This window comes from Electrona antarctica, assembly GCF_951216825.1.
Source record: "Electrona antarctica genome assembly, chromosome: 12".
Taxonomy (NCBI): domain Eukaryota; kingdom Metazoa; phylum Chordata; class Actinopteri; order Myctophiformes; family Myctophidae; genus Electrona; species Electrona antarctica.
Genome location: NC_136793.1, coordinates 43,172,153 through 43,198,063, shown reverse-complemented (window position 1 = coordinate 43,198,063; position 25,911 = coordinate 43,172,153). Strand labels below are relative to the sequence as shown.

Below are 25,911 nucleotides of genomic sequence, written 5' to 3'. Positions count from 1 at the left end.
TACACTCCCAAGAGTTCAAGATCTATAAGGGTCAATTTGGTTACCAACTCTCCATCATTTATAGCTTTGGACCACCTGGAATCCCTTCAAGGACCACTGCTGGTCCCCGGACCCCTGGCTGAGAACCCCATGCATTAGGGTGTTTCAAGTGAGACAGTCTCGTCCTCTCCTTTAACTTCACACACACTTCTCTGACACCATTAGACACACTTCACAGACTGCAGCTGCGAGTCACAAGTCACACTGTGTGCATTGTCTAGGAAACACAAAAAGGAACCATCATGATTATGCTGAGCTCAACTGGTCTATTTACACCCAGTGATCCATACATCATACGGTTCATTTTTTAAAAGTGTTTTATATGGCAACATTGTTTTAAAGACGGTGTATTTCAGCAAACTTTATATCACTGCCGTCTTTATTTGTTTATTTTCCAATTATCGTGCCTGTATAGCATGTGAATGCTGCGTGCCGAGGACTTTTAGGACGCTGTTGCATACAATTTATAGTGGTGCACCATGGAGCCATGCACAGGCCATTTTAAATACCATTGACTGCTAGAGCCATATTCTGTAGCACATGAGGCCTGTCCCCTGCTCTGTGTTGGAAAGTGAATTAGTGAGCTCCATTCTAAAGCCAGTGATAGGGACTGGCAGAGCCTGGTGATTTGTTGGCAGTGTGTATTACAGCCCTGTGGTCAGGGAGGCAAGGATTGGGGAGTCGTGTGTGTGTGTGTGTGTGTGCGCGCGCGCACACGTGTGTGCGTCCGACAGAAGGAGGGGGGGGACTTATCAGTCAGTGTTTACTCACAGTAAATTGAGTTGAAATAATAGTCTTTCTTCGAGGCCAGACAATGGAGCAGGCTGCAGGCCGAGTGGCTCAGGCTGTGGCGTAGCTGGCCCAGGCCACTTCAAAATGAAAGGCTGAGCCCGGGGGCCATCGTGGGGGGAGGAGGCACGGAGGGCGGAGGGTGGGGGGGATGCTTTATGTGGATGGTTACACCAGTCGCCGAGCGGACACCCCTCTGACAGGCACCTGGGTAGGACAGTGGTATGAGAGGAGGAGCGGAACAGTGGAGGAAGGCTGGGGGTGGAGTCTTGGTGTGTGTGTGTGTGTGTGTGTGGGGAGGGGTGACGAGGCCTCGGGGCGCTGTCATTAGGTCGGTGGTGGGAAGGAAGATGACTGCCCCGGGGACAGCCCAGCGACAGGTCCTGGTGGGACGGGTCCACAACCCCTGATTCCCCCGAGTCTGAGCTGAGACTGGTGGGACGTGTCAGTCACTTAACCCCCCGCCTTCGGCACGCTCACATAACCTCTGGCTATTGCTGAGCTCTGGGTGTGAACCTAACCTGCAGCACAGACTGTGTGTGTGTGTGTGTGTGTGTGTGTGTGTGTGTGTGTGTGTGTGTGTGTGTGTGTGTGTGTGTGTGTGTGTGTGTGTGTGTGTGTGTGTGTGTGTGTGTGTGTGTGTGTGTGTGTGTGTGTGTGTGTGTGTGTGTGTGTGTGTGTGTGTGAGACACAGAATGAGCATATCCATATCAATATAGTGCATTGTTTGTGGTTGTGTTTCAGCTGCACCTCAGCTCTCCCTCGCTTCCCCTTCATTTATCATTCTGCAACATAAAGTGCTGCCACAGCGTTATAGAAACAGCTGCTTTTTTCAGACAGCGCCAGAGAAAAGGGCTGCTCCCCGGCACAAAGAGGCTGCCGGACCTGAAGAGAGTGTAAAATTGGTGGGTGAATGCAGAGCCTTTCTTCTCGCTGAGAGGGCTGACCACGGGTGTCACCACGGCAGCAGACATTGTCACCCTATCTGGAGGAGAAATACAGATTCATATCAGGCGTATCATTTGTACAATGACTGGTCGGGCCACCGATGAACTCTCCTCGCTTATAGCCAAACGTACATGTCTAGTTGTCTACAGCTGTTTAGATTTTATCTCAGCGCCAGCACTACCATGGGAGTTTATATCAGTCGCCTCATCAGGCTTCATATATGAATATCACCCATCCAAGATGATAGCCGCCCCCCTTGTATTTACTTTTGCACCAATGCTACAATTGTTGTTCATCTTTAAGTGAAAGTTAAGGGGAAAATAAGCACTGTTGGGGGTCATGTTGCTATCATGAAGGAGCCCACAGTTAGACCGGTGAGTTGACTTGAGGTAAGTGCCGAAGGGGAGTGCAGTACAGTGCAGATGGAGTATCAGTTCCAGGGCTGGGCCTTGGGTTGTGGAGAGACCAGACGTGCCGTGCCATGCTTTGCCGTTTCATTCTGTGCCTTAGAGGCTCCACGTGGAGAAAAGGGTATTTTGTCGAACCTGTTCTCTTCCAGCTGGAGAGATAAGATTATACACTCCGCCAACCACATGACAGAGAAAAGCTTGGTGTGAGTGTCTGTGTGTGTGGGAGAGAGAGAGAGAGAGAGAGAGAGAGAGAGAGAGAGAGAGAGAGAGAGAGAGAGAGAGAGAGAGAGAGAGAGAGAGAGAGAGAGAGAGAGAGAGAGAGGAGAGAGAGAGAGAGAGAGAGAGAGAGAGAGAGAGAGAGAGAGAGAGAACAGGGGTGGGGGGAGGGGAGAGAGAGAGAGGGGGGGGGGGGAGAGAGAGAGACGAGAGAGAGAGAGAGAGAGGGAACAGAAAGGGCATCAGACAACTTCTTTGCCAGACCTCCTGGGGCAAAATGCATGCTTGAATACTTTAAGACATGAACAAAATAGTTTCACGGTAACATTAGCTGGTAACATGGAGAGAAAATCCCTTTCAAGATTAAAGACACAAAAAACAGACACAACGCAAGTTCCAGCAAGTATCAGAAATCCAGACAATTCATTTATTGTTCTTTTGGGGATATTTTGTAAATCATGCTGTGGTGGAATGTCGACATCACAGGTGACGTTGATGAAATCATCTATGTTGTGAAGGTGCAAAAACAAAATTTATGGCTTTGTTTTAGATATTTGAAATATGATAGTATTTGAGTTATTATCACTACACAAAATTCAAAGCCAGATATTTGTGAGCTGCAAAATGAGTCTGTAAGTAATATCAGTGAAGCAAGAATATTGATTACCGGTATCTGCAGTAAGTAACCCAGTTCGTATTCAGTATTTGCAGAGCTTTCCAGTTTATTATATGTTTGCCATGTACTGTACTTTTGATTGGGTACACAGTAAAATGTAAATGTATCCATTTGTAACTCTGTGTAAAAAAAGAAACCAATGGTATATTTTGTTCCATTTGTACACTCTCCGAGTTAATTTTACACCTAGGAGTTTACAGTGCTCTATCTCATACCAGTTTGTAGGTGTGCAGAATTGACACCTCTTACATGAGCATAAGCAAGGAAAAAACATATAATGTGAGAGATAAGGTCTTAATGTACACGTGTGCGCAATTTCAGGGTGTAACGCATAAATACTTCTTACACTAATTCCTATTTTCAGTAGCATTACTAAGGGTAATTAGAATAATACCTGATTTATTCCTGGTTGTGCTATGTTGCACATTGAAAATAGATGATGTACAAGCTCACAACACTTGTAGATCTACTACGCACACAGCTAAGTACAGATCAGTCTTAAAGGTTTTGTCTATCTGCATAAGCTTGATTCTTTCCTGATTTAAGTGACCCTTCCTGACCAAAATGGACAGCACTTGCCTTTTTGTTGACCACAGCATGAATCTTCTGAATAGTTTTACGTCATATAATGGTCCAAACACTTCAGACATAAATCCAAGTCGCTTGTGCATTAGATCCACTCAACCGGGCCAACTCTTTAAATCAGCACAATTTGGATAAGCATGCATTTCAACGATTATGGTGTGAAATGGCCTTTCTTTTTGTTTCCAACCTCGGCCAAGAGATCCTTGGAATTTGTAGGTGGTCTCAATAACGTAGTGGATGGGTTTTTGTGAAACAGCAGGTTTTTGGTTCGCTCTGCGGTGTGTGTGCGCCCCTCTGTCTGTTTGACACATTCCAACACTGTAGCCCTCTCCAAGGCTCCTAACTACCATTGGGTCTCTATGGTTACAGCCATACATCCATGCCAGTCCTTCACACTCAAAGACATATTTGTTTGGCTAGTGTAACTAGGTGCCCGCAAATAAAACAGCTTTTTAGCATAACACCTGCTAATCTCTGGATTTAGCGCTTTGACGAGGATCGCTGATCAGAAATTCAAATATATTCTTTGAATTGCTAATCTGAAATGTTAATCCATGACCCCCAGGGTCCTAAAACATCCTGTCTTCCCAATAAGGTTTGTTTGTTTTTCATTTGCTTTTCTCTTTTCCATTTTATCTCGCGTTAGCTCTCTCTTTCTTATGTATTCCCTTGTGGTTATTATCAGTGGCTTCGGCCATTTGAGACCATCTCCGATTAGATGCTCCTCGAGATAGGGACCGTTATAGTCTGATGAGAACTTTGAATGTTTTCTCTATCTCGGGTGAACGGCTCAATTTCTCCGGGGTTAATGCGTGCATCTTACCCAGATCTTGTCAACTGTCACTGGTACTTGGACTTGGGCTTGTTAGGAATTCAAAGCAAAGAATTGCATCACAAAGAAAATATCTACTAAACTACTGAGACTCAAGTGGAAATGTGTCATGGAGAATATTTTAGTCTAATGACGGGGACAAAATACAGCTCAGACATATTTATGAGTGAAATGTGGCTTTAAACACTGTCTCCTGGCAGCTGTGTCTGTATCCTGCAGAAAACATTAGAACCACTTCTGTCCACCATATCAACATGCACAGTTATCACATTAAACATTAGAACCACTTCTGTCCACCATATCAACATGCACAGTTATCAAAGGAAGCATGTTGCCACTAAAACTAAAATGACTGCCGTTCAGCCACCTCCCTCAAAGTCTCCCCATGGATCACATTTGAACTTCCTCCAAAAAGTATCTTGTAAATGTTCATGATATAGCTAACATTTTGACATCCATTTGTCTTGAGCAATGTTGTGTTGTGCACCTTTTATTGCCATCTATTGCTCTAAAGTACCTGGTTTCCCTGACTTTATCTTTTCCTCTGTGTGTGTGCGTGTGTGTGTGTGTGTGTGTGTGTGTGTGTGTGTGTGTGTGTGTGTGTGTGTGTGTGTGTGTGTGTGTGTGTGTGTGTGTGTGTGTGTGTGCGTGTGCACTCACGAGTCTGCATCCATGTGTGTGGGCTTGCTTGCTGGCGTGTGTGTGCTTGTGTGCGGCTCCCCTGTGTGTGTGTGTGTGTGCGTGTGTGTGTGTGTGTGTGTGTGTGTGTGTGTGTATATAATGTGTATGTTTGTGCTTGCTCCCGTGTGTGTGTGTGTGTGCTTGTATACATGTGTAGTGTGCAGGAGTGTGTGCTTGTGACAGAGGGACGTGGGTGGGCAGAAGAGGCGGATTTTCTTTTGATTATACTTTAAATTAGATAAATAAATGATAAGGGATTAAACAAAACGAGGCGATAATGAAAGGCAGACTGGGTAAATTTATCTACTTACTTTAATAGAAAAAAAAATATTTACAATTGTCAGTCATCTGAGTCTCTTAGGAAAAGGAAAAAACATTTAGATTTTATACTGACTTTAGCGTGAATACCAAAATGTGTAGAACAGTGGTTCTCAAAGTGGGGTAGCGGGTCCCCTGGAGTTCTCAGCTAAATTATTTATAGTTATGAACCAAATGGTCCTTTACAGGTCTGTAACTCCAAGAGTGCACAAATTGACCCAAACGGACCAGCAGGTCTATTTGGTTACAGTTTGTAAACGGTTGGAGTTGTGTGTGGTCTGTGGCCTGTAATGCATACTAAATTGAGGGTCCTTGAAATTAAAAGGTTTGAGAAGCAGTGGTGTAGATAAGACATCATCTCAGCTCTCGCCTTATAGATGTGAAGGACCTGCCTATTATCAAAGAGCATTAGGAGAGAAGAGGACAAACACAGTTGGTCAAATGAATGGGAGGTGATGTGCTCGTCACAGAAGAAAACCACTGTAATCACTATCCATGCACTAGATGCATTTTATATACATAAGATAACGTGCATTAATAGAACCTTCATATGCTATTATGAGTTTCTATTATAAGCAAACAACTTAATCCTTCAAGCTTTTGATTCAATGGGAGTTTAGCACCAAAAACATATACACACAGCACATTACATTACATTACACATACAAAAAGATATGTAAGGAAGCCGATAGCAACATTAGCTATATGACCTATACCACAAATATTAATATTCAGCATCTGATTGACCTATGATCATCTCTACAACAGTACTCAACAGCTTAAATACTGTGAATGTTAATATTGACATCGCAGATAAAATCTATACATTTATCAAGAACAGTCCAGCCAATCGCCTTCACATTGTGTGTATTGCTGACAAGGGAGTGCAAGTGTCTCTTGTGAAGTTTGTCGGATCAACGGTTCTCCAGAACCAGCTTGTTCCACAATTACATAAACATTTATGGGCACTGGGTACGGTTTTCTAGAACCGATGTGCGGCACGATACAGATTATCGTGCCGGACACTTTAATATCACCGGTGATGGTCCATACATGAGACTAGTCCGAGTATAGAGGGCCATGCTGCTAAAAGACAATCAAGGGTTCTGGCAAAGCAGGTCCCCAGTTGCCTTGCATTCTGTTCCCCCAAACTCATTTTGGGCTTAGACTGGTTCTCTGTTAAGTAAACAGAGCCTCTCATACGGCTAGCCACCATCACAATGATCTCCAGATCATCTCTGCCCATTAATACTTGGGCAAACACTCCACTTCGTGGCAATATACTAAAGATGGGAGGTGGAGGGGGGAGGCCTTTTCCCAGATTGTCTCTCTTTCTCCTTCACTACCTATTAAGCCAGTATCTTTCAGCCTTGGTAAACTCTTCAAGATGGACACTTGCTCGGTTCGGGGTGGAAAGGGGTCAGGCTCCATTGGCCTCTGCACGGAGCTGTGGAATTTTTCATTAGTGCACAGCTGGGTCACAAGTGGCTCCAAAGCCGTCTTAATATTGTGTAGGCCTACAGATTAGGAGCTGAGAAAAGAAGCCAAACCGTGATGCTCTCCACCAGACCCTGTCTTTGCATATTTGCAGACTTGTGCTTTAAAACACCTCATATTACTGTTTGTTTTATGTCTTAGACCCAGAACCTTAGGGTCAATAGTAATTATAGCTGAATTCCCTCCAATCCAAATGTTGCTTTTTAACCATTTCGACATTGGAAAATATGGAAATGGAAAGAAGGTAAGGGAGGTATCTTGATGTAGCCTATAGAGACATCAGTTGGTTGCACCAGACTATAGCCCAATGTATTAATTGTTCAAAATTTTAGGATAAAAAAAAAGATATCTACAAGCTCACAGCGCATCATGGCACATTATGAGCTTGTAAATCTGTCATTTTTGAAGAATTCTGGAAAATATTAGAAAAATCGTAATGTTCGCCTATGCCCCAAATAGGGACACCCCTAGTGGTTAATTGCAAATCAACATTTTATTTTTTGTAATATACTAGCATAGTTTAATTAATTAGACACCAGACCGCAGTTGCTTGCTTTCACTGATGATGGTGATGTAAGCACTGTGGTCTCTATAGTGATATAGCCAACACACAGCGCTTGATCTCCCCCATCTAGTATACCTCAGAAAGCCAGACCCACTTTCATGAAAAAAAAGAAACTACTGTATTGTGGTCGGTCATAGGCAGCCATAGCAATATAACATGTGATAGCCATTAGAACCATTGTAGCCATCTCCGTCTTTCCTTTCACAGTTCCTTCAGAAGGAGCAGTCGGCCAGGATGACTCGTTGAGCGGGCCAAGCCCTTAATGGGGGGCTCTGCACCACCTCACATAGATTAGCTTGGAAGGGGCAGACAAAGAGAGTCCTGGCGATAGAGTTATTAAAAATATAAAATGGGTGCAGAGGAATTTACAGTGGCTTTAAATGGTAGATATCCAGGCCTCTCTGACTCTGACTGCTTTTTTGACTGCTTGCATGTTGTAAAGATGTCACATCTCCAGCAGGGTGGCTGGAGAGATGGGTTTTACAAACAGCTTCGGTTACTTGGGGCTTTGGTAGTGACAAGAGGCAGAGCAAAGCGCTTTATAACAGGCTTGTAATTCACAGGCTCCTAATTTATTTGCTTAAGGATCAACTTAGCCGCTTTGAGAACAGGTAAAGATATGCAGAGAAATATAATGGAAAACCATATAACGTTAATTGTCGTTGTTTTTCCCACTTGCGCTGTTGCTGTAAGTGGCCGCATCGTTTGTTTGCAGCTGTAAATATTGAACCAAAATGTGATGTTGCATTCATTTTAAATACTCAGAACACCAGCTGTACAAACATTGCATGTGTGCCTGCCTGCTTACTCTTCTGTTTAGATGTGTACTTAGCCTCCTCTGCTGCCCACTACACTGTCTTTTCACTGCTCAACACAAGCTTTGTTCTAGCTGTGTGGCTGTGGAGTTGAATGCTTTCCATAACAGGCAAAGAAAACCTCCTGTTTTCATGGGTAACACTCATGACTCATTAGTAGCTGTATGTGAACCGGAGGCACTGGACCATTTGATACTGCAAGACAATACTCTGCATATCGCTGTTGCTTTTGGCTCTTAGTGTGAATTCACACAATTGAAAAAAAGAAAAGAAAAGAAGAAAAAAACCTAGATGACATTTATATGAAGTAGAAGAAGTAATATGCTCAAAGACTAATTCATGTCATTTAATTTGTAGAGCGGACTACTTGGTTTATGACACTTTTTGCTGAAGCATATTTGCCTAAACCCTGCTGCTATCTGTACTGTACCTTGCCATAATCATATCAAACCAATGGTACTTAGAACCACATGAGCTCAATGTTTTTTAAGTAGACCCATGAACCAAGCACATTTCCTAGAATGTCCAGTACACCGTAAATCTGTCAAACTCTGTTCAAGATTTCTTTTGTACCCTATTTGCATATCTTACAATTATACATTTGATTTATATGGCAGCTGTTATGATGTACATTGACGTTGTACACGTACATGATTTTCGTTATCGCAGGTTGACTAATAATCTAATAAAATGCACTTCCTTTTGATTGTGATCATTTGAATAATGACTTACGGTTTGGCACTTCTGTGCAGTTGTGCGGTACAGTGTTATACAGAGTTATAACTGGGTTTCTATGTGGCCAGGGGCTTCTCTGAGGGGCTGTACATTCCAGCACATAGGAGCTCATGCTGCCATAGAAATAAAGTGGCCATATTTATTTTACAAAAGGGTATGTGTGGGTTAGTTGATACTAGAAACACTACAGCTCAGCGGGTGACTAGCTAACTGTAAGCCGCATCTTTTTTTCCCCCCCGACGTGCAAAATATTGTTCCGTTCCACAAACGCTATAGTATGTGTGTTCTCTTTGTAATGTAGGGCAGGTGTGTAGCCACGCTAACACGTCTCCGCTATTATCTAGCCGTTTGCCATGCCAAGTGCAATCAGATTGTCTCATTTCTCCCTAGTGAACTCCCAGACTGCCAGGCAGCCAGTGCTGCTCTCCAGCACAGGGAGCACATGCAGGAGCCCCATGGCCAGGGCTCTGTGATGAAGAAGGCACCTTTGGGCCATTAGTGTTGTACACATCTCCCTTTAATGTGTTTTACTTTTACCTGCTGGGAGTTTAATTAAAAAACAAAGAGCCTCAATTTAAAGGCCATTATTATGCTAATGTAGTAAGCACGGGATGGTGATTAAGCAGCTTTTAGAGCTGACTGGAGCTGGCCCTGGGGACGGGAAGCATGGCACTTTTTATTTGACTTCATTACTTTCCATGAATCTATGCTCCAAAGAGAAACGCTGATACTATGAAAATGGATCGGTTACTGAGATCATTTAAGTGTACGGTATCATCGCTATCACTGTTTGTACTGTACTACACAGTCCAGCTCACGTATTCTGCTATTCAAGTGATCCATTTAAGAATGGTTGTTTAAATAACCATGTGTACATCCTGAAGTAAAGGTTCGGTTAATAAGCCATAAATATATTTAGCTTGCTTGTGTTAAGTTATGCAGACACTCCATCACATTACACTATAATCCCTTTCTATTGCATGTTACTGTGTCTGCTTTTACCTCTGGCCCTCTGCAAACAATTAGCCATGGGGATCGGCTAATTTCAGGGTGCTATGTTTAGAACAGTGTGGTCAGAGAGCAGTGTCTGCCGTATCAAACGGACAACTGAGCCATACATAACAAAGTAATTTTCAAAATGTTGAGATGAAGTTGAAAAGGTTTGCCTTCAGTCATCTGCGTACTGTGAAACATCTGGGCATCAAATGTTTTCCTATTTAACCATATAGTGCAGCTTTCGCACTGTTGCTCAAACCTTGATTCACATACGGTAGGGTCTGGTGTGAGCTAACTACTTTGAACCTTTTTTGGGGCATGTCATTATAGGTGAACATTTTCAAAGTTTTATATATATATATATATATATATATATGTGTGTGTATATAGAATGATATAGATAGAATGATAAAAATATTGAAAATAGCAGATCTACAAGCTCAATGCTTTGCGTTGTGAGCTTGTAGTTGGGGCACTTTTGCCCTTCGTCAATCGTCATACGTATATTAAAGTGCATACGTAGGGCTTAAGTGACTAAGGAGGGTCTGTTAGATGGTAGCCTATCCCTAATCTGGCCACTTCAGGACCTCTGCTGCGTGCGGCCTCCTTGCTCTGTAGATGACAGGTACTACGTGACCTTTCAAATAAAAAGCTCCATTGACCTTTAGAGGACAAAAATAATGATTGATGTGTAGGGGAGGTCTGCAAACAGGTATTTAAATCTGGCTGAAGGTATATTATTATGGTTGTTGTTATTAAGCTGTTATTATTACGTGTATTATTATTAAAAAAAAAGTTTATTTAAGTAAATCCTGAGACCAGCCATTGTCAACCTGTGGGCCGGGTGGGCCATGAGGGCATTGCAAGTAGGGCCCCAAATAATTGGCCAAACACAACAGATTTTATTAATAATATTAATATTTCAAGAAAAATGTCATGGTTTGTTTTCTTTAAAGGCCATGGGGTTGAGAACCACTGCTCTAGACAAAAGGCCATGGGGTTGAGAACCACTGCTCTAGACAAAAGGCCATGGGGTTGAGAACCACTGCTCTAGACAAAAGGCCATGGGGTTGAGAACCACTGCTCTAGACAAAAGGCCATGGGGTGAGAACCACTGCTCTAGACAAAAGGCCATGGGGTTAATGTTGAGAACCACTGCTCTAGACAAAAGGCCATGGGGTTGAGAACCACTGCTCTAGACAAAAGGCCATGGGGTTAATGTTGAGAACCACTGCTCTAGACAAAAGGCCATGGGGTTAGAACCACTGCTCTAGACAAAAGGCCATGGGGTTGAGAACCACTGCTCTAGACAAAAGGCCATGGGGGTGAGAACCACTGCTCTAGACAAAAGGCCATGGGGGTGAGAACCACTGCTCTAGACAAAAGGCCATGGGGTTACCAAAACCATTTCCTGCAATCTTCACTATCTTGTGTGAATATGGAAATATGGACCGTAGTATGTCGCTAGACTAGAACAATGAGGCTGTGGGGCCACCAAAAAGCAGTCGGGTTCATCCCCAGGTGAGCATACTGTATGTTCAGCACTTTCATGGCATTCTGCCTGTTGAATTTTCAGATATTTTGCATGCATTTTGCATAGCAGTGGAGCATTTTGTGGTTTCACAGATAGGAACCTCATTCATTTTTTCACTTCCGAAAATATCTTCTATCTATCTATCCATCTACCGTATCTATAAATGGTATAGATCTCTGCCTGTACGTACGTGTGTAATCCACGTAACTCGAGAACCGTTCAGCCCACCGACTTCAAATTAGACACACGTGTATCACACCACCGCAGAGGGTGCAGTGGCCGGTGTCGAGTCGTTCGGACCCACGGTTGTCCAGAACCGCCCCAAAAAGCCCTCTGCCCGGGCTCTGGACCCAGGGTCCCCTACCCAGGGTCCATTATGGAGCTGGCCTGTTCTGACGTCTGCATAGACTCCATATTTGGGCATAAAAGGGACACAGACATAATATCTGGGTGAGGCATGCATTTCCAACTTGCATCGTTCCAAGTAGGCCAGTGCCCAACAGGCACCACTGTAGAGGCCCCACGGGCACCGCTCTAGTTTATATAAATTATATATATACACACACACACATCTGTGGCACAACAAAATGCCCTAGGAAAGGCCATTGTGTCACCAAATTATCAGTAGGGGCCATCCTCTGGGATGGTGCACAGAACAATCCATGGCAATCCAAGCAGTAGTTTTTGTGTTGTTTGGGATCAAAGTGGTGGACATCATCATTGTTAGAAGAACTTATAATTTAAAAGGGCATCATGAGATGGGAGCTGGCTAGCAGTGGAAATAAAATACCTCCACGCAGGCTGTTTGTAGCGTCCAGAAGCCAACAGGCAACCTGCCTTGTACACCTCATCCCTCACCTCAGCGTGATTGGCACGGCCACAGGTTTCCTGCCTCAACAGTAGAGCCCATCTTCAAAGTAATGGCTTACAGCTGTTCCCCGGGCTAATCCTCATCCCCTCTGTCTTTGAAGGGATGTGGTGACATAATAGCCCTGGCCATTCTTTCCTAAATTGTTGTGGTATTTCTCAGAAGGGTTGTTCAATAGAACAGTGGAGCAGGTGAGACCAAAGCATGTGTTGCTAAATGTAGCATGATTATCAAGCTCCAGTTGTGCCTCCCCCCCAAGCCCCCTCCCCCCTTTCTTTCTCTCACTTTCTCTCACCCTGGCACTTGGTCTCACTCTTTCGGGCTTCTTTATCCCAGCCAGCCTTCCTGATCCTTATCACTGTGGCAGAAGCATTAAATGTAATGTCTGTAGAGGGAAATCATTGGCAACATGTGGCGAGAGCTTAAGATGTTGTCACACTTTAAGTTGCCTATAATCTGTTCAAAGAGAAAGTGCATACTTCTCGAAAGTGCCTATGGAAGGAGAGGAGAGGGAGAGAGCAATGGCCTAGAGGGGGTGAGAGAGAGAGAGGAGAGAGAGAGAGAGAGAGAGAGAGAGAGAGAGAGAGAGAGAGAGAGAGAGAGAGAGAGAGAGAGAGAGAGAGAGAGAGAGAGAGAGAGAGAGAGAGACGCACAGACACTGCACTTGGCTCATGATTTAAATCATAAATTACATGTAAAAAAGAAGAAACCAGTTTCTGATTATTATTATAATTTTTTTATTTTATTTAATCTGTTATTCTGCATGGCCAATAAGGTAAGTAAGGGCTTGCCTTGTAGCATTACAGGCAGCATTCAGCAGTGTGATAAAAGGTGTAAATGAGAGGGAGGCAAGTGCTAAAGAACCCATGGAGGGAAGTGATGAGGGATTATGTGGACGTTGTGGATTAAAGGCAAGGACATAATGATTCCTGTGGGAGAAAGGTATGTGCTGAGATGAGCTCTTTTATTATTTATGAGAGTTCAGTCCTGGGGAGTCCTGGATAAATATTGACACCTCTCTGCTTGAGAGATGCAGCCATTGATCCACACAGGAGGGCCTCTCGTCGCTCGATCTGTGCTCTCAGGTGTGGGAGGAGAGAAGCGAGGCGCAGGGACGAGGGTTTTCATGCTGGTGGTCCCCCTTTGTCAGCTCTCCTCGCTAAACTCTCCCCTGTCCTTTATAAACAGACGAGAGGAGGTGCTGATCATGCCAATGTTGACCCTCTCCTGCGTCGTTGGGAGTCATGTTACCCAGACGGCGAGGCTGAGAAAGTGGATTTGAAGTCGATACAAACCTTCATTTGACGGGTCACTGGGATTAAACAGCAGAGGAAGGGCAGACACTGGTCACCTGTATCACGTTAAATCAGATCCCAGTCACAACTGCACCCCCCACATCTCAGCCGTAATGTCCCTGTAGGTCCTTACAAAGAGTTTATACAACAATTTGTCATGTCATCTAAAGATATATACTGTAGTAACCTTCTATGTCTACTATACCTGCAGAGTGTGTGTGTGTGATGTTATCCCTTGAGTTGCGAGAGACTATGTTGTGTTTATTAACACATAAAGTATATATATAAAATTATCATTTACACCTTCTCCCCTGTCCGTTGTTGGCATGCCGGCTCAGGCCTGGGCCTCAGTCCACTAATCAGGTAATGTTAGGGAGGTTGAATGGCGTGCCTCCCCCTGGTCAGCGCTTCACTGCTCACACAGCGGTGTTGTTTTAAAGAGCATTCTTTAGCAGCCGAACTTGGAAAGGTATTAAAGTGGGATTAGGCTCCTCCACAATCCACTGCTTGTGTCATTCAGGGAGTTGTGTTCTCCTCTCCCCACTGCCACCTCCCCACTCCTCCTCTGTTTGATTGTGGCTAGCCGCGGGAGTGGGACTGACTGCGCCTTTCAAAGGGAGAGGGGTAGGGTTAAATCCCTAGTCCACTGCTCCCTGCTAATTCTCCTTGTTCCTTAGAGAAGGATTTGCTTCTGCTGCCAGCTTCTCAAAGGCCCTCTCTGCCCATCCGAAAAGTCGCCGTTGCCTTCCTGTGGAGGTGTGGTTGCCATAGAAGGGGCGTCATGCGTGGCTATTCCATCTGAACCCTGCTGAGAATGGGGACCGGGGACTGAAAACAGGCAGAAAGTCCGGATTAGGCCAGAGGACAAAGCAGGACAGGAAGATTCCAGAAGGCACGAATAGGAATTACAGCAGCAAAAATAATGCAAAGTGACAGAGAGGGGAAATAGAAAAATAATGGCTTACAAGATTAGAGTCGGCGAGGAAAAGGAAGAAAGGGAAGCAGGCTGAATGAGAATGTTTTCATCTGGATGAGAAGATTTGAGAGAGAGCGGTTGTCCAAGGTGAATGCAGAAGCTTGGACATATCAAAACCATGCTAACAAGTCATTTCCTCAGCCTTTCTCCTTCATTCTTAGGCTAAGCCTCCAATCATTAGCTAAACATTAGAGTTAGAGATGGGAACTAGTCTTGACAGATCCATCACCCCATTTTCCCCAAAATCTCAGCATGTAACATGCTAATCCTGTTGATTTTTGTGGTTGTTGTGAGTCTTCCGTTTGTCTTTAGATGTTTGAGCTGATTTAAGATTTATTTATTTTTCTTCCTAAATGTCATTAATTTGCTTTTGCAAATAAATGTTTCCTTGCCGATGACCAGAACTGGCGACTTGTTTAGAAGAGAAATCCAGGTTGGCAGGTCACTTAAACAAGAACTCAGCTTGTTTGAGGAACATGCCAACATTTCTTTTTCAAGGGATTATCCATGAGGTTTTTCCATAGTTGAATAATAATCTTCTTAACTTATTGTAATAAATGGAAGATTAAAGGATTTCATGAACCCTGCAAGTGCCAGTTTTGATATCTCTGTTGTTTTCCTGTTGTGTGATTGTTTAAAAGATAAAAAGTAAGAGCTAGGGATCATGCCTGCCTTAATTTTCTGTCAGTTATTAGTTGTGATTCTTGATTATAGGGAACAATGATTATCAAGCAGAGTAAAATAGCCTATCAATCAGTATGATGTAATTTAGATTGCATGTGAAATTCAACATTGACATTGGACTTGTACCATCGCTTTGTTGATAATAGTCTGATGGGCAGTAGCAAAGCAATGATTTTACAAAGCTCTGCAGACAGCAACCAACCCACACTATCTTGTTTCCAAAATGCATACAGCTGCTGTACTGAGCCTTGCCACATACACATGCACGTGTGGGTATATGCATATTGCATATTGCATATACCCAACGCACGCACGCACGCACGCACGCACGCACGCACGCACGCACGCACGCACGCACGCACGCACGCACGCACGCACGCACGCACGCACACACACACACACACACACACACACACGCAGAGAGAGAGAGAGAGAGAGAGAGAGACACCCACTCCCTATCAGTACTCAATCAGCACCTACAATGATATTACCATAACAAAACCATCCTTTGGTTTCTCTCCACTCATATTTACACATTATATTCATCACTATCGCTCATCCCTGTCCCGAACCAGCAGATGATGTCAATTGCCGCTCTCTCTCTCTCTCTCTGCCTCCCCTGCCTTGCACAATGAAATAGACGTTCACCACAAATAGATAGGCGGTTGCCAGCTGTCTTCCAGACCAGGGCAAACAAAGGGGCCACTAATAAATCCAGCTTTACGGCTGGACAAGATCAACCACACTCGCTGCCTTCCTGCTCCATTTAATGTGGTTTCTTCAAAACATGGGCGAATGAATTAAATGTCTCTCACTCACCAATAAAACAATACAAACATCTTCCTGAAAGGATATAAAAGAAGATAGAGGTGTTATCTGGGAAATGGTGATAGAGGCAGTGGTGCGGTGTGTAGTAGACGATGGCATAATATTAGACTTTTAAGATGAAATATGAACTGACCATGAGGCTGGTAGTACGCTATGAATCAACATCGGCACTCACAGATATCTGATGGAATAGCATGGATATAAGAAAATCTTCAGTGGATATGGCAATCAAAACTATATACAGTATTTCGCAGCACGTGAATAGCACAAATAGTCAATCTATACAAGCTCACAACGCATCGCATCGTGATGCGTTGTGAGCTTGTAGATCTGCTATTAGAATTATTTGTTTATTTCGCCTATAATGACATAATCAACATAGGGATGCCATGGGTTGAAACCTTAAAGTGGCTCATCAGGATCAACTGATCCCACCAACCAAATGATCTGGTCTGGTCTCCTGGATTTGTGACAGAGAGTGGGTGCCCATGACTGAACTCAGGAGGGATGATGTGGGACTGAGTCCACCTAGGCACTTTAACAGATGAGCTGCTGTCAAAGGGATCACTTCCATGGCTGCCCACAGGATCATCTGGTCACCCCTGCCTCCACACTTTAATCAAAACCACTTGATGGAAACATCAAGTAACTCTTAACAACGGCATAAATCCAGGACACATTTAAAAATTAAATACAAAATATTTCATATTTGATTTTGCATAGCCTAATCTGTAGATCTGTAGCATTGCAAGGGTTAGGGTTTTTAGTTCAAAGTTGTATTCATCAAATGCTTAACAATACAGAATGTCTTGACTTTGGGTTTGTTTCAAACCGAGTTCGCCCTCGCTCAAACCGTATGTAATCATTGTATTAATATGATTTGACATGTGTTCTTGCTTTTATATTATCTTACCAATATGTTTTCTTATTTGTCACTTAGGTTGTTCGCTACCAAGTGCAGCGGCTGCTTGGAGAAGATTGCCCCCACAGAGTTTGTGATGCGTGCTCTGGAGTGCGTCTACCATCTCAACTGCTTCTGCTGCTGCGTCTGTGACCGCCAGCTGAGGAAAGGGGACGAGTTTGTCCTGAAGGAGGGTCAGCTGCTGTGTAAGATCGACTACGAGAGAGAGAAGGACCTGCTCAGCTCCGTGAGTCCAGATGACTCAGACTCAGGTGGGCGCTCTGCACCCTCTCACACCAACCTGAGAACAACACTCCGGTGCTATCGTAAAATGGCACCAGGGTGTTGTACTCTGTATGGTGTATTACCCATACCGCGGTGGTGTTAGCCATCCTAGAAGTCTTCCATCATGTCTCTGTCCTGAATCAATCCTCCATTAGTACTACAGCACCCACTGCTGCCTGTCCTCAATAGTTATGTTTGTGATAAAAACTGACAAGGCACATTGTTGCACAAAATTTGCAATTTCAATGAACTGGCTGCCAAGGCCTTCCTTGGGGCTTCGACCTGCTGATATGTCTGAATTTTCCAAATAATTCTTCCTGGATGCAGAGAAACTACAAGCTCCATGCAGCGCTGGCAGTAAAATCGGAGACTTCTGAGACGGCTTTTGATGGTTGATTTTGTAGTAGTATTCTAATTTGGGGCGAGGAGCGTCAGTTTATGATGTACAGTAGGAAGTGGGAACAGGACACAGCCAAGCCACCCTGTATTAATGGCTATCCATGCGTGGGCGGTATCTGGTGCTGGAAAGAATTAAATCACTGTATCATGGTGAGTGACAGAGGGATTTGGGGGCCTTTTTGCAGAAAGCCGAGCAGCGCCTCCACTCTTATCAGCTCTGGTGTTCTATAGCACACACACACACATACACACACACACACACACACACACACACACACACACACTGAGGCGTCTCGCCAAACCCCACTGTTCACTGCCATCTGGCTCGCATTTAAACATGCACAAAAGCAGGGAATTTGTCAAGTACATCTGTGCCTGTGTCAACTTTTGTCAACTTATAGGAATATTTGCTTTGCCTCCTCGTTTGGTTGTGTCCCAGTCAAGTGTATCACATATGCACGTGTTGGTTGAATGGCTCCAAAATTCAAGATTGAGAAAATGTTGACATGAGCGGAGGTTAACCTCGGCATGTCGCCGATGAAATGTAGGTTTTCGGTGGTGAGATGTAGAGATATATTGTACAGTACATATCAGAACCAGATGACGTGACACACCATGCCATCACATACTGTACACTGTACATCTTCCAGAAATCACTAGAACTGAACATCACGTTGTTAGACGTTGTTAACGGATACACTGGTTGTGATTTTGGGAACCCTTGTTGTCACTCTCATAAGACCTCATGTTCAAGGATAATTCCTGCTTTTGTGTGATGGATAGTTGTTATTTCTATATTTTATATACAGTATAGGACTTATAGGTTATACATGCTCAGCAGAATTGTATCAATTTTATTTCTGAAAATCACTTAATCCAGCATCAATGCATGCTTATTTTCAAGTTGACTCTATCAATAATTGTATTCCCCAAAATCCCTGATTATTTGACCCATTAATTTGCCATTGACGGCAACTAAAGGATGCAGATGTTCTTATGTCTGTCACCAGAGACTAAAGGATGCAGATGTTCTTATGTCTGTCACCAGAGACTAAAACTTGCATTCAATATACAGTTCAAAGAACCGCATTAACTAAGGAACATTCCTTGAAACGATCAATTGTGCAGGGTTGATTGAATGGTGACTTTATAAGTCACCACTGCAAACACATTAAGCTTTTAATGTGAACAGCTACTGTCATAAGTATTTCTCCAGTAACATATTTCAAAAATCTCATAAAGCCACAGTGTAATTTCGTTTTAATGGCAAGGTGTAGTGTACAATAGAGAGCCATGAAAATGAAAGAGATTTTATTATTACCCAAAACATTAATATCCTTTTACTGACAGTAACAATTTAATAATCCATACTAGATATGGTCACCATTTTGAGCTCTGCATAAGTGCAAAAAGTCACATTCTCTTGCAGTCTCTTGAGGGGTGCATATGCCGTATGTACTTGTGCTGTCTTTTCATGTTGCGGTGGATGTACTGTTCTTATCAAAGATTGATTCGGTGTAAATCAGCCAAAGCTGACTGCAATTAATAATAAGTGACACGGTGTCCAGTTCAGTAACAAATGCACATATTTCACTGCGCTCTCCCCATAAGAGCTGGTCTTCTCTAAGTCTAATCGTGCTTGCCGGCCTATTCCTTTTTGTAATAAATTGATAACAAAGTATTAAAAACACGTGTGTCTCCTTTGATTATATGCTTGTGGTGTCTGAATCTCTCGGAATAGCGAAGAACAAAAATATCTATTTTTCAGCATACTGTCACTGACTAAAGGGGAGTAGTCAGTTCAAACCATTACTGATGTTTCAGTGAAATCATTCTCTCTGCAGAGAAAAGTGACGACGAGGAGTTGGACATCAAGCCAGAGAAAGGTACTGGAGGCCAGGGGAAAGATGATGGGAAGGATCCCAGGAGGCCTAAGCGGCCTCGCACCATCCTGACCACTCAGCAGAGAAGGGCCTTTAAGGCCTCATTTGAGGTCTCCTCCAAACCCTGCAGAAAGGTGAGCCAAAAGGCTAATATATACTTAAGTTGAAAACATGTCATTTTTGTGGTGTGACACTTCAACAGAGTCGTACGAGTCGACCAAGTATACATTAAGCCAACGTGCATGCATGTAAAAGTCTTATTATTAGAGATGTCCCGATATTGTATCGGTATCGGCCCTTATTTGTCATATCGGGACATATCGGGTTTGGAGGAGACCTCAAAGGAGGCCTTAAAGGCCCTTCTCTGAATATGCCAGTCTAACTACCGATCCGACACAGAGGTAAGGGGTTGACACTATGGCAGGTAAATAAAATGTTGGGGCATGTGGAGTTTGCTTTAGAGTTGCCCAAACCAAAGTGCACATATGAGTGCAGCTAGATAAACACAACACGAGATCACAACACTGGTATCGGTATCGGCTAACACAGAAATTGTGGTATCGGGATCGGATCGGGAACGTAAAAAGTGACACATCCCTACTTATTATACATAAGACAAGACATTTTAGTCAGGCACTTAACCAAGACACACTGATGTTGCCATACTTTTCTGCACTATCTTTTAATACAGGATTTTATTATTTCCCCTGGCTTTCATCAGGCTTTGGGGACACATGGAGTATTAAATGCACGCCACGAGGCCTACAGTAGTTTCACAAATAAAATTCTCAAATTCAAAAAAAAAGTTCCCCCCACCTCAGAGCTGGGCTTTGAAGTGGGCGAGCAGCATTCTGTTCTGTGTTAACTGAGGTAGAGTTGTAACACAGTCCGCCTGCGCCAAATGACATTCTGAGAGAGGAGATCTGCTTCCATACTGTAGCCCAGGCCCTTAAAACATGCACTGCAGCCAGTCCAAGGCTTTGAAGAGGCAGTAACCAAGAGGTCCAACGGGACTGCTGTATTAATTCAACATTCATTGAAATCAAAGCAAATAAAAGAGGCAAAGTGCCCATTGGGAAATGTGCCAGGTACATAAAGGACACAAACTATTTCCGTGTGCTGTGGAGAGTTTTGTTTTGTCGTGTGATGTTTAAAGCCTTTTATTTTGTTTTTTTTACAGGTGAGGGAGACACTGGCTGCTGAGACAGGACTCAGTGTTCGGGTTGTGCAGGTGTGGTTCCAAAACCAGAGAGCTAAGGTGAGAGCCTTTAGCACAGGACAACCAATGATGAATGACTTTGTTTTTATTTAGAGACATGAGTCAGGTCACAACAGCTTGGTTCCCTCTTGAATTTGCAGGAAAAGGCAATTAATAACTCAAATAATAAATCACCCAGATTGTGTGTTAAACTTATCACAGCATTCCTTTCCCATCAGTAAAGTTAAACTGCAGTGGGTTGGACATTCACCTCATTCTTGCCTTTAAATGTCTACACCCTCCTCTTTTTTGATATTATCTTTGAAAGCCTTTGATATTTGACAATGAAATGCGCTTAGATACAAGTTTATGTAGTTCATTCAAGGGTGAGCAGCGAGGAGCATCCTTTTTAAATTAAAGAGTGCACATGTTAGTTTGAGGAGTTTCTCACAACTTTGACTCCTTCTTTACAGATGAAGAAGTTGGCAAGAAGACAGCAGCAGCAACAGGAACAGCAGAATTCTCAAAGACTCGGTCAAGGTACGATGCAGAACCTGTACAGCACACTGAATTTCACTGATTTCTTTTCCTGTTTTAGAGGTCACATTTTTAAAAGCCGAGGTATATCTTATATCACAGTATACCTAAACGGTTAATGTGACTGTATAAATAGGCCTGCAACATTCTCAGTTTAACCCATTTTGGGGCGGGAACCCCTTTTGGTGTAAGCATTATGTTATGCTTTAGCTATTGAAAAATAGCAGATCTACAAGCTCATAGCGCGCCACCGAGTGGCGCGCTACGAGCTTGTAGGTCTGCTATTTTTGAAAATTCGAAGAACCACTGACATATAAACAGCTTTTTCAGAAAACTGTCAGGATGTAGAAGACATTTTTAGAATCTGATCTCAGGTCAAAATGGGTACCGTTAAGGCATCCCTATTCTCTAGTTCTTTGCTGAATCTCTTCACTGTCCTGTGTAGATAAAGATTGTATTAATGTATTAGTTTATTATGTATGCCTCTGTCTAATCATATTAATGAAATTAAACAAACAGCATTGGATGGTAATGGATCATTATGGCTTCTTCTGCTCATGTGTGACCTGGTATGATTCTGTTTGCATGGGTGGGGGTTGAAGAGACAAGAGCCTATAGTTTGGGTGAAGCATGGGTGGGAGTTGAAGAGACAAGAGCCTATAGTTTGGGTGAAGCATGGGTGGGAGTTGAAGAGACAAGAGCCTATAGTTTGGGTGAAGCATGGGTGGGAGTTGAAGAGACAAGAGCCTATAGTTTGGGTGAAGCATGGGTGGGAGTTGAAGAGACAAGAGCCTATAGTTTGGGTGAAGCATGGGTGGGAGTTGAAGAGACAAGAGCCTATAGTTTGGGTGAAGCATGGGTGGGAGTTGAAGAGACAAGAGCCTATAGTTTGGGTGAAGCATGGGTGGGAGTTGAAGAGACAAGAGCCTATAGTTTGGGTGAAGCATGGGTGGGGGTTGAAGAGACAAGAGCCTATAGTTTGGGTGAAGCATGGGTGGGAGTTGAAGAGACAAGAGCCTATAGTTTGGGTGAAGCATGGGTGGGAGTTGAAGAGACAAGAGCCTATAGTTTGGGTGAAGCATGGGTGGGAGTTGAAGAGACAAGAGCCTATAGTTTGGGTGAAGCATGGGTGGGGGTTGAAGAGACAAGAGCCTATAGTTTGGGTGAAGCATGGGTGGGGGTTGAAGAGACAAGAGCCTATAGTTTGGGTGAAGCATGGGTGGGGGTTGAAGAGACAAGAGCCTATAGTTTGGGTGAAGCATGGCAGAGAGCTGGGGAGGAGTGTGGGAGCAGCATCTACCAAATACTCTGTGTGAAACATGAACATACTATGACCTTCGAGTGTCTGTGCTGTAGTCAGTTCAAGGGTAAAAGACAAAGGGCTGTATTTTGCGTGTCTTAAGACCTGGAGGCGTGATCAATGCCATTTGGCTATTCTGAGTGGCCAAAGAGCATTGACCACACCTCCAGGTCTTAAGTTAAGTAATAAGACCTGGTACTTAAGACACGCAAAATACAGCCCAAAGTGACTTTCCTTCCACAACATTTCAAGGACAAATGTGTAATTTTGACTCCACCACATTTATTTGAAGGGGAAAGGTACATTAGGAATTAAGCACTATTTTCATCGAGTAAAAAATGCTAATCTACAAGTCACAACACAGCGTTATTGATATTTTTTGAAAATGTCTGTGGAAGGTCTTTGTCAGAAATGTAATGCAGCAATGCAATGAAAGAAAGTGTACTTTTAAGTTGTACTCTTGCATTTTTAAAAGCATGTATTTTAAGTCAAATACCTACTTTTACTCAAGTACAATTGACTGAGCAGCTTTGATTGATTTATTGATTGAAGAATTTATTAACAGTTTGCAGAATTACAGTACATTTCAAGCACAAACTCAATACAAAGGCTGTTAACTGTGAGTGGACGACCCAATTAAGCATGTACAGCAGTTGAGTAATATTTGACCAGGGCAGGAGTATCTATAATTTGACTACTCGACTCGACTGTGTACGGCTGTCTGTGCTGTACTATAGTCAGGTCAATGATGGTAATTTACAAAGTAGAGTTCACACATCCATGAGATACATGTAATGTGAATGTAAACCAGAACAACTTCACATCAAAAGATCTGGATGGTTTGGAAAAGTTATGGAAGCCAAAAGGAATGAATGGCAAACAGAATTTCACAAGGCCTCACCACTGTAAAGGAAAGTTAAGGGGGATGGGCTCCAGTCACAAAGCCACAAGGACTATGATTCCCACTCACTACTCTGTAAGCCAAGAGCAAGATTTATAAAGTCAAGTGTGAGAGAATCACTCTTTACCAACGTGAACAATAGGTGACCATGATAACGATATTCACAGGTCATCCAAGAAGATGCGGGGTAGTAGCTACAGGAACATGCTAGCACGGCTCTGTTACCATTACAAAGTTGCGAGTTCTGAACATTTTTAGAGAGCTAGCTAACATAACTGACTGGAAACACTCCAGATTCACCTCGGGACCACACACTCGATAACACTTTTCCATCATTCTGATTGGCCGTCTTACAGAGGTGATGTCCAATCGAATGGAGGGCATGATGAACTCTTTCACGCCGCTGGTTCCGCCGCAGCAGCAGCTGGTTGCCATGGATCAGAACGGTTACAGCACAGACCCTTTCCAGCAGGGGCTCACCCCCCCACAGATGCCCGGTGACCACATGAATCCATATGGTGAGCATCTAGTCCCCTTACCCTTACCTCACCCATCCATCCCCCCCTTAAAAACACACACTCATACTCATCCCTTGATGTACCTCATAACTCCCTAGTGTGGGACATGTGTCCTGGCCACAGCCCCTTGATTTAGACCGCTCACAGAGCAATACGAGCAGCTTCCCCTCCCACATGAGATAACACAAGCATGCTCACAAGCCGTCGGGTTTTGAAGTTTGTTTTCAAATAAATGTTATACGACTTTTAACTTTTCCACACACACCCCGACACTCCATCTCCCCCTGCGAGGCAAAAGTTATTCTCCGTTTCCATTGGTGGTAATCTACTGTAAATACCGTACTTCTTAATGTGCGATCAAAGTGATCATTGGGTTTCAATGATAAGAGTTGGAGCGGCTTAGTGCCGTTTTCAGCCGAGAAGCGAGGGTGTCATATGTTCTTTGTGTGTGTGTGTGTGTGTGTGTGTGTGTGTGTGTGTGTGTGTGTGTGTGTGTGTGTGTGTGGGTGTGTGTGTGTGCGCATGTGTGTCCGTCCATCCGTCGGTACGTCCATCTGTCTGTGTGTGCGCATGCTTTGCTGTTTGCAGCAACGTATGAAGAAACAAACAAGGGGGAAGAAGCCCGTCAATCAAGTATTAGTCCACAGGATGTAACTGGAACAACACATTTTTGAGCGCTGTCCTCAACAAGTCCCAGAGGGACCATTTCATGAAGTTCATAACTTCCTTATAATTTGCCTCCATTTAGTTTCTCTCAGTGGTAAGGACCCAAATCCCCAGTCTCATCACTCTCCTTTGGTTCGGGGAAGAGAACAATATTGGCAAGGCATTAAAAGATATGTCTCATCACACTGTCCCCATTTTGTGCAACACTATCATTAAGATCCAGAGTGTAATAAAGTTAACTATTCCCTGCAGAGAAATAACATGTTGAGGTTTTATGAAAGGCGTAAACAGTTGCTATTAACCAGATCTTTTAGGAGGATGCCCCCTTGTTTACATGCCCCTTCGTAGACCACAATTGTCCCAGTGAGGGCAGCAAAAAGTGAGCTTTGATGATCCTTAACAAAACAGCTTTCACAATTGTGATGACACACAATAGCAATTTCTCAATAGGGCTATTAGTAATTATCGTTTCACAACAATGTCATAAATCTGGTATACAAGACTGAATTGATTTTGTAATCAATACCATGGGATGCCTGTGTGTCTTCTAATGGCCAAACACCAAAACTACATTTTGATTCCCTCCCTTCACAGGAAACGATTCTGTGTTCCACGACATAGACAGCGACACGTCTTTAACCAGCCTCAGCGACTGCTTCATGGCGTCATCGGAAGTCAACTCCATGCAAGCCCGCGTGGGAAACCCCATCGACCGGCTTTATTCCATGCAGAACTCTTACTTTGCGTCATGAAAGAGTGAAGGCATCAGCACGGAATACAGTAAACTGTACACCTCGACTTGAGGCCGGAGGGCCAGGAGTTTCTACATCGATATGGACAAGACAGTGAAAGGAACAAGCTCCTGGTTATGTATGGAAGCTGACGCAATGATAGTTAAATAAACCACTGTTGGAGAACAGTGAAGATTCCTGGGGAAAAGACCTACAAATATTGTTAGATTATTTGGTAGCATTGCTTATCTGTCACGGGAGATATTACTCCTTTCTTTGTTCACTTAAAGAAAACGAGTACATAT

The 25,911-nt window shown here is 43.5% G+C and overlaps 1 protein-coding gene across 2 annotated transcripts in view; it reads left to right on the top strand.

Moving 5' to 3' along the window:
• Nucleotides 1–25,911, top strand: part of LOC306934605 (LIM/homeobox protein LMX-1.2) — a gene marked incomplete at its 5' end in the record, with an annotated part of 57,982 nt that extends 32,071 nt beyond the window's left edge. The window contains 6 exons of one of the 2 annotated variants that reach the window (XM_079517248.1): nucleotides 17,228–17,460; nucleotides 19,717–19,889; nucleotides 20,936–21,013; nucleotides 21,427–21,493; nucleotides 24,048–24,188; nucleotides 25,470–25,911. In XM_079517248.1, the coding sequence (XP_079373374.1) occupies nucleotides 17,228–17,460; nucleotides 19,717–19,889; nucleotides 20,936–21,013; nucleotides 21,427–21,493; nucleotides 24,048–24,188; nucleotides 25,470–25,627 (850 nt within the window). In that variant the 3' untranslated portion in view covers nucleotides 25,628–25,911. Of the gene's footprint in view, nucleotides 1–17,227; nucleotides 17,461–19,716; nucleotides 19,890–20,935; nucleotides 21,014–21,426; nucleotides 21,494–24,047; nucleotides 24,210–25,469 lie in introns of both variants that reach the window. The other variant, XM_079517247.1, reaches the window with a different exon arrangement.